This window comes from Echinops telfairi, unplaced genomic scaffold, assembly GCF_000313985.2.
Source record: "Echinops telfairi isolate 266 unplaced genomic scaffold, ASM31398v2 ScPeMD7_7458;HRSCAF=8496, whole genome shotgun sequence".
Lineage (NCBI taxonomy): Eukaryota > Metazoa > Chordata > Mammalia > Afrosoricida > Tenrecidae > Echinops > Echinops telfairi.
Genome location: NW_022111358.1, coordinates 10,284,719 through 10,294,456, shown reverse-complemented (window position 1 = coordinate 10,294,456; position 9,738 = coordinate 10,284,719). Strand labels below are relative to the sequence as shown.

Genomic DNA, 9,738 nt, shown 5'->3' with positions numbered 1-9,738 from the left:
GAAGTCTGGTCCCTCTTTCCCTGTGGAGATAGAAACAATACCTTCCCTTTGGCTTCTCGGGACTTTCTTTAACCTGTGTTCTTTTCTTGGCATCACTTAGCTCGCTTTTCCAAGTACGTTTTTGCATTTGCCCTCTTTCAAGGATCATTTCAACAAAACCTAATCCAATTACCGAAGTTACTGTTTCTTTATGTTTCATTTAGTATTGGGAATTGTACATTAATTCAGTGCTTGCTTCTTATATCAGTTACTATGTTTTGGGCTGTAAGTAGTAGAAATTTGAAACTCAAACCATAAGGAACTGATTATCGTCTATAACAGAACATAGAGTGATAAAGCAGGCCCTAGGCTTGAGTGATTAAAAAATTTAATCAGTTATTTGATACCCAGGTCTTTGCTGTCTCTTAGCTTCTCCACCTGCAATGCTATTTCTTCCTAAGGCTTATTTATATCATGAAAGTAAGATTCCCAGGGAAAATCCGAATTACTTGCTTCCCTTAGTTTAACATCCAGCAGGAGAAGGAAAGGAAAAGACTCTGGCCCCACAGTGGACTATAAATCCTTTCACATGCTGGCACCAACTCTTCCTTTATGTCCATCCCAGGTCAGTAACACTTTTTGGGGAAACTGAGTTAGGCTAGTCAGGTTGTTCTACATCTTGAGCGGTGTGTGGGCTTCCTATGAAGCACAGGATGAAGAGAAAAACCTATGAAACATTAAGGTTGGGGTAGGAATAAAGGCATTTGACGGGGAGGGGGTTATGCTGACAAACACCAACAGAAGGAGGAAAGAGTGGCAGTTTCGAGATAGAGCCGGATGTCCACAGGCTATCTGAGGAGCACTGAGGAGCAGGGCTCCATAGCCTTAACTAGCCAGGAATTGTTGAGAAGCGTTTGCTGGAGGAAGTACAGTTTGGGGCCAAGTCTTCGGGAGGAAAAGGCGTGAGCCAGATGAATGAGTGAGGAGTAAGGAAATGGCATTCCAGGTAGAAGGTACAACACGAACAGAGGCACACAAGTAACCTGGCATGTGTAGAACCAAAGTAAACTCAAGGGCCATCGAGTCAATGCTGACTCATAGCGACCCCTTGTGGGTTTTCTGAGCTTGTAACTGGGCACAGGAGTAGGACGCCCAGTCTCTCTCCCCTGGAGCTGCTGGGGGTGTGTGTGGAGCTCTCCTTGTGGGTGTGGCTGGAGTTTAAAGTGATTGGACGGTAGTGGAGACGAGACAGGAAGTGGAGTGCTCGGGTTCGCTGTCTCGTTGTTTGTTTTCTAGTGACACTGCCTGGCCCGGCACCATCCTTACAGTCATTACTCTGTCTCAGTTCACTGAGGGAGCCCCTGTCTCCCACCCATCTCCTCGAGGGTCTTCCTCTTTCTCACCAGCTCTCCGCCTTCTCCGGGAACTGCTCCCTCCGGATAGCATGTCCAAAGTCTGGGAAAACAAAGTCTCACCATCCTTTCTAAGAAGTAATCTGGCTGGATTTCTTCCAAGACAGATTTGTGTGCTCTTTTGGCAGTCCGCAGGATAGTCAATATTCTTTGCCAATACCATAATCCACGTGTATAGAGTCTTCGCTGGTCTTCCGTGTTCATTGTCCAGCAGGGACGTAGGAAGCAATGACAATACCATGGCTTGGATCAGGCGCACCTCAGTCCTCAAAGTGCTATCTTTGCTTCTGAATACTTTTAAAGAGATCTTTTGCAGCAGATTTGCCCATGTAATACATTGTTCGATTTCTTGGTAATGGCTTCCATGGGCATTGATTATGCATCCAACTTAAAATGAAATCCTTGACAACTTCATTGATTCCATTGTTATGTTACTTGCTGGTCCAGTTGTGAGGATTTTTGTTTTCTTCATGTTGAGGCATAATCCATTTTGAAAGCTATCGTCTTTGATTTTCATCAGTGAGTGCTTCAAATCCTCTTCGCTTTCAGCAAATACGGTTGTTAATGAGTTTTTCTCTATACCTAATGTTGTGTCGTTCTCCATATAGTGCAGCTTCTCAAATGATTTCCTCACCATACTGATTGAATATGGTGAGAAGATGTTACTACCCTGACACACACCTTTATTGATTTAAAACCATGCAGCATGCGCTTGACTGTCCAAATGACTGCCTCTTGATCTATGTACAGGTTCTGCATGAGCACAATGCCGTTACTTGGAATTCCCGTCATGACCTATGCAGGTAACTGCCTTTGCACAGTCAGTAAAACAACATGTAAGCATCTTTCTGGCATCCTCTGCTTTCCACCAAGATCCTTCTGACATCAGCAATGATCGCCCTCATCCCATGTCCTCGTGTGAATCAGGCTTGAATTTCTGGCAGCTCTCTAATGATGTACTGCTGCTATCATTTTTGAATTACAGTGTCTTCAGCAGGATTTTACTGTGTGTTATCAATGAGTTTGTTTGGTGATTTCCTCTCTCTGTTGGGTCACTTTTCTTTGAAATGGCGACCATTCTGGATCTCAGGAAGTAGGTGAGTGGGCTCGACCACAGACGGCATACAGCATATCAGCCAAGAAGCCGATGCTGTAGCCCATCTGTGTTATGGAACAAACATTAACATATTGATGAGATATACAGCCTCGCTGACATTTTACGTGTTTGATATCTGAGGGATAGTTTCAAGGAATCAGCACTGGAGGTGCTCATGCTAGTTCAGATGAGAGATTATGATGTCCTACACGGAGGAAATGAAAAAAAAACACGAGCAAACATGGGCTTTGGAGTCGGGTATTGTGGGTTCACATCCTGACTGCATCTCTTACTTGTTGGCTAATCGAAGGTGAGTCATGTTACCCCTTTAAACCTCTGTTTCTCATCTGAAATAATAAAAACACCCTCTCATGGCATTGTTGAGAAGATTATATTAAATTATATAAAACAGAACAGTGCCTGGCACAATGTTTAATAAATGTCATCTTAAATTGTAGGGCTAATGTAAAGGAAGGAGGGAAGCAATTAGACTAGTACCAGCTTTCAAAAAGCTTGTGTAAAACAAAAAAAGAAAAACTTGTGTATTACTATGCCAGATAAACAATACTCTTTATTAAAATTTTTATGTCTTATTTCAGACCTATGGTAAAGTTGGAAGAGTATTACAAAGAATTCGTATATTTTTCAACCATATTTTCCAAGTATTTCCCACTCATCTAAATGTGTATACATGATACATTTGAAATATCATATGTATATTGTATGAGTATCCCCTATATATGAAAGTGAGCTAGGCACATGTTTCTTTTTTCCCTGAAGAGTGTGAGAATAAATTACAGACATGATCACCTAAATATTTCAGTGTGTATTTCTTAAAATGAAGGAGTTATCTTACGTAATCAAAGTATAATAATTTAAAGCCTTAAGTCAATATTGATACTGACACATGGATACAGTACTATTATCTAATTTGCAGATTAGATTCTGATTTTCCCACCTGTCCCAATGATGCTTTTTATTGCAAAAGAGACTCCAGGCTCATACATTGTGTTTAGTTGTCACATCTTTGTACTAGTTCTTGAGTCTTTGTGTATGCGAAGACACTGCCACTAGTAAAGTTTAGGCCAGCGTCCTTCAACTTGGGTCTGTGTGCTCCTGATTGGACTCAGCGTATGGTGCCGTGCATCAGCGGTTGGTGGTATGTTTGCAGTGCATCATACCAGCAGCCATATGGTGTTAATTTGTCCCATTCTGAAAAACCAAACTCGCCGTCATTGAGGCAGTGCCGACACACAGCGACCCTGTGTAATGCTCACTTTGATCACTTGATTAAGGTGGTGTATGTCTGTCTGCCTTTTCTGCAAGGCAGTGCTGCTTCCAAGGAGGTTTTTTTGGTGCCCATTTAGAAGGGCACTCACTGAAGAACAATATAGTCATGCTTTTCAGAAAAAAATACAATTAAAAATACCTTTTTATTGTTATTAGGTGGAGGCTTACGGGGCAGACCATCCGTTTTAGGTCCAACCACTTATGCACATTTTGTTCCAACTCATCCGTTTCAACTTCCTCAATGTGCCGTCGCTCCTCCTGGGGGTTCCTGTTTCCATTCCTTACTTCCTGACCCTCTGTCCTTGGGTAAATGCTGCCTCTTTGACCTTGAGTAGTTGATTGTTCTAACCCCTGAGTGAGTTCAGCTCCAGACCTGCAGGGTATCTAAAAGCCATAGGTTTGGAAGTCCTACCAGTCTGTATCCAACAAATAAGCTTGGCCTCTTTTCTGATTTTTACTTCTGTTCCACAAAAAAAGACTTACAGGTTTTTTTTTAATTAGAGCTGTACTTTTCTGTAAGTATGGCATTGTTTCAAATATGCATTGAAAAAAGATCTTTTACATTACATACATACACTTAAACACCTCTATTTAGTGTCAGTGATAGAGGTAGTACTAAGATTTTGGACATAGTAATAAGAAAAGATAATTTTCTTTTGCATGGCTTACTGATAGTTTATAGTCTTATGTTGCTCTAATAGGGCCTGCACCCTAGAATAATAACTGAAGGATTTGAAGCGGCAAAGACAAAAGCCCTTGAAGTTTTGGAGGACATTAAAGTAAAGAAGGAGATGAAAAGAAACATCCTCTTAGCAGTGGCTCAAACATCTTTGCAAACTAAAGTTCATGCTGAGCTGGCTGGTGTGTTAACAGAGGTATGCAATTAAGGGTGTATTTTCCGAGCATGTATAGCCTGGTGATATTTCCCTTTCCTTGTAAGGTAGCGGAGTACTGCGGGCACTTCTTTTGAACATATGATATGGAAACCAGCATTAGCAGACTTACTGTAGACTAGATTTCATCAGAACAGTATTGGCTCCATTTATCTAAAGGTAGAAAAGTTTTCCTGAGGTAACACAATACTAAACTTTAAGTGTGATCGGGTTGGCTGCCTGAGGATCCTCTCATGGAAGCTGTTGGGGTGGTACGTGGGCTCTCTAGGTTTGAACATGTGAGCGGGTACTGGGGGGAAGCTGTTTTTGGCAGTGTGCCTGGGGGTTAAGGTTACCACTTTAATGAGGCAGAGTAACTCTGCTAGAAAATGCATGTTTGCTTCCTTCCTGTTTAAATGTAGACTATATGCATATACTGAAAGGACAGCCTGGCCGCATATTTTGAGAAGGCTTGTGTCAAGTGGCTGTTGTTTTGATAATGGTGTTTTCCAGCGTTGCCTATTTGGCACCATAGGCGTTTTCAGGATTGGTCAATCCATAACCACCAAGTTCACAGAAGATTGTCATACAAATCAGAACGCTCTCTCCTAGTTGACTTTGTGAAACATCAATCCTGAACCGACTATGAGACTTGAGCTGTTTCTGGTCAGTTCTGACCAACAGGAAAGCCCACTTGGGAAATAAGATTCAGATCAGACCATTTCTGGCTGAATGGAGTCAGAACACAAACTCTGACGACGTGCTGCGTTTGATGCAGTGGGAGTCCCTATTCAGCAAGTGGTCCAGTCTTCCTGAACAGGGGACCACTCTTTAGGAGCTCTGGACACATGGAGTTTCTCAACCTCCAGAGGGCTTTCTTTTCATTATTCTTGATGAGGCCCCCAGATCAAAGATTATGCTACCTTGGGTAAACATTTCTAAGATACATATGTTTTTTTTCTTTATTATGATTTTTTAGGGCAATTATACCTTATCCCTTAATTTCTATAGGCAGTTATTTTCAAATTATTTTCTGAGCAAAGCAATAGGATGTGTTGTGCTGTACTTATCAAATTATATATCCCTGAGGACGTGTGGCACAATCAATAATAAACTCACTGCCATTGAGTCAGTGCTAACTCATAGCAACCCCTCTGGGTTTCTGAGATTGTCATTGTTTATGGGCAGAATAAACAAGACATGTATTTCCGGAGGATCAATTGTACATTAGGATTTTTAGGGGCAAGTACTGTTTTCATATGAAAACATTTTATGGCATGCCATGGTAAGTTAAGCTCTTTTTAAGCATCTGCTTGTAGAATGATGTGTGTATACCAGTATTAACTTCTGTTGCCTTTAACTCGCACAAACATCCCAGGATCTTTCCCTGCCTATGACATGGAAACTTTTCATGATAAAACACGAGACTTGAAAGAAATCTTCATATTGATAGAACCAGCAAAGGTGGGCTCTTCCCTTAGACTAGACTTCCTCCTTCCCACTAGTGTGTTCTTCGGGGGGGATCACTGGTGGGAAGAGCAATGGGCTGGCCATTTAAATACTGCTCCTGGCTTTACGACTTGCACTTCAACCTTACCTTCAGCCCTTAAGGTTGATCTCAGTTTCTATAAAGTGAATGTGTTAGATTTGATGATACCCTCAAGTATCCTTTGGCATTAGTTATTAGTAGTGTCCCTAACAAAGTGGCCCCTTTTGGCCTTGCTCTATGTTTTCTAGCGTGGTAGACACTCTTTTGGAGTCTGAATCCCTGTCCCTGCTTAATTGGACTGTTGCTTACCTGGGCAAGGAGTCTAGGAGACCAAATACTTGACTGTTCTCATTTGCTTGTCTTTCAGGCTGTGGTGGACTCTGTTTTGGCTGTGAGAAGACCAGGTTACCCTATTGATCTTTTCATGGTAGAAATTGTGGAGATGAAGCATAAATCAGAAATGGATACAAAGTAAATTATAAAACTTTTTGACACTATGTAGCTTTTTGGAATAGTTGGTTATCTTTAGGTATTCTTTCATTAATCATTGCATTCAACACCAACCGGCATCCGTTTCATTCGTGTATTAATTAGGTAGTCACCATGAAGCTTAGGCCCTGTCCTCGGTGCTGGGAATGAAGAGTCAATAAAACAAAATTAACTTACCTAAGGAACTTACATTCTTACTGGGGAGAGAGAGACAGTAAACGAATACATACGTGACGAGAAATGCAATGAAGAGGCTAGAGCAGTGGAGCGTGGACATGAGTGACTTTGTAGCACCTGGGAAGGGCCACTCTGCTGGGAAGGGCCACTCTGCTGGGGTCTCATGTAATGAGGGGGCTAGCCATGTGACTAAATGAAAGGCGTATTCTAAGCAGAGGGAATCCCAGTTGCAGATCTTGAAAGTGTGCCTGTTATTGCAGGGAGAGCCAAAGGTTGTAGGCGCAGAGGTTAGAGATGTTAAGGAGCCCCAGACTCTATGGCACCTTGTTGGTTTTGGACTTAACTCATTTTATCATGGGAAATTTCAAATGTCTGCGAGGGAGCTTCAGAAAGTTCATGGGAAAATTCCATTAACTTTTAATTCCATTTTCTATGAACTTTTTGAAGACCCTTCAAATAACAATAGGGCAAATAGAATAGTGAGTCCTCATGAACCTGCCATCTGTGTTCATCAGTTTTTAATATATGGCCAACTATTCTTTCATCTGTATCTCTGTCTCTTTGTTTCCACACTCCCCACCACCAAAGAAAGGTTATTTTGAAGTAAATTTAGCCATATTTCATCTGCAGTACTTCAGGTGAAGTCTGTATATATAAAATACTTAAAAAAATTTTTTTAAAAGATCATTTTATTGGGAGCTCTTATAATAATCCATATATCAATTTTATCAAGCATGTTTGTACATATGTTGCCATCATTATTTTCTAAACATTTACTTTATATTTGAGCCCTTGGTAACAGCTCTTCCCTCTCCCCTCCCACCCTTGTGACCCCTTGATAAATTATAAATTATTATTATTTTCCTATCTTACACTGACCACTGTCTCCCTTCCCCTACAGTTTCTGCTGCTCATACCCCCAGAGTGGTGGGTGGTGGTGATATGTCGATCATTGAAATCGGTGCCCTCATCCTCTCCTCTCCCCACCTTCCCCTACTCTCCTGGTATCGCTATTCCTAATTTCTGTTCCGAGGGGTTTATCTGAACTAGATTCGGTGTGTTGTGAGCTCTTATCTGTACAAGTGCACATGCTCTGATCTAGCCCGAAGTGGAAGGCAGGACTGGGGTCATGATAGTGGGGGGTGAGGGAGCCTCAAGGAACCAGAGGAATATTGTGTGTTTCATTGGTGCTATACTGCACCCTGGTTGACTCTTCCCTTCTTTGTGACCCTGCTGTGAGGGGATATCCCATTGGCCACAGATGCGCTTTGGGTCTCTGCTCCGATCCCCCTCGTTCTCAACAATATGTTTTTTTGGAGCTTCTGGTGCCTGTTACCTGATCCAGCGCCTCATGATCACACAGGCTGGTGTACTTCTTCTATGTGTGCTTGTTGCTTCTCTGCACTTCCCTGCACTCTAGATGGCCACTTGTTTAACTTCAAGCCTTTCAGACTCTAGACTCTATATCTTTTAATAGCCAGGCACCATCAGCTTTCTTCACCACATTTGCTTGTGCACCCATTATGTCTTCAGCGATCATGTCAGGAGGGTGAGCATCACAGAATGCCAGGTTGTTAGAACAAAGTGTTCTTACATTGAGGGAAGGCTTGAGCAGAGGCCCAAAGTCCGTCCACTACCTCAACGTATTGCCATATATATGTATATAGGCCAATATCTCTATTTTTATGAATTGCTATATTTACATAAGTGTACACCTCTGTTTATACCTCTATCCATAGCTTTGCTTCCTAGATATTTCCTCTGTTTCCTTTCACCTTTCTCCTGCCCCACCATCAATGCTCACCCTTTTTGTACCTCTTTGTAATTCCTCTCAGCTATATTTTCTGGTCTAACAACAGGAGTGTTGGGTGGGTGATTCTACCTGAATGCCATCTCAACTCCACTGAAATACTTTTTTTAACCTAACGTAGCCACATGATATGAACACATCTAAAAATGAGTACCCTATATACTCAAGTATCAGCTCACCCGAATATCAGCCAAAGCACCCAATTTTACCACAAAAACTGCAACAACAAAAAAGTGCTGAAAAAAATTGACTTATACACGTGTATATATGGTAATTATTTAATAACATCACATTTATACTATGAGAGGCCTTCAATATGTTTGTGAAAAAAATTCATTATCTTTTAATGCCACTACTTTTTCTGACCTTTTTGAAGTCCCTCCCCTCACATGTTCCCATTTCAATAGTCGTTTCATAATTTGTTGTTGTTCGTTTTGCTTGAATCAGGATTTAAGCACAGTCATCACGTTGCATTTGGTTGATCGATCTCTTAAATATTTGTTAATCTAAATTTCCCAGTCCATTTCTTGTTTTTCTCTTGCTTTTTTTTCCTTTCTCTTTTTTCCCCTTTATTGTTTTATTGTGCTCATATTTTCTATTGAAATTGTGTTTCTTAATTTCACCATGCATGGGGAATTTTGGGTTACTATTCTTTTCTAGTTTAATTACATTATAGTTAAAGAATATGTTCCATGAGATTGAGACTTCCTTAAGACTTAATGTCTGTTCAGTTTTTGTAAATGTTTTATGTGCTTGAAAAAATCTGAATACTGCAGTTGTAAAATATCTTTTTAAAAAAATACTTTTATTGGAGGCTCTTACATCTCTTATCACAATCCACACATTCGTCCAATGTGGTAAAATATCTTTTATGTATATGTCCAGTTGGATCAAGGGATCAGGTTTATTAATCCTTTTTTTCCAAACTTTCTATATCTTTATTGATGTTTTGAATGCTTTTCTGTCAATTCCTGAGAGATATGTCAATGTATTTTAGTGTGATTGTGGATTTATTTATGACAGCTTTGGTTTATACATTTTGAGGCTAAATTATTAGTTATATACAGTTTTTAAAGGATTTAAAATATTGTCTTGGTGCTTTGAGCTTTTTTGAAGTGACCATC

The 9,738-nt window shown here is 40.7% G+C and overlaps 1 protein-coding gene across 1 annotated transcript in view; it reads left to right on the top strand.

Annotated features, from left to right (window-relative positions):
- The window catches only part of CCT6B (chaperonin containing TCP1 subunit 6B), a 39,994-nt gene that overhangs the window by 6,154 nt on the left and 24,102 nt on the right, over positions 1-9,738 (top strand). Inside the window, exons 4-5 of the mRNA XM_004707349.2 lie at positions 4,479-4,652; positions 6,506-6,609. Of these exons, the coding sequence (XP_004707406.1) occupies positions 4,479-4,652; positions 6,506-6,609 (278 nt within the window). The remainder of the gene's footprint in view (positions 1-4,478; positions 4,653-6,505; positions 6,610-9,738) is intronic.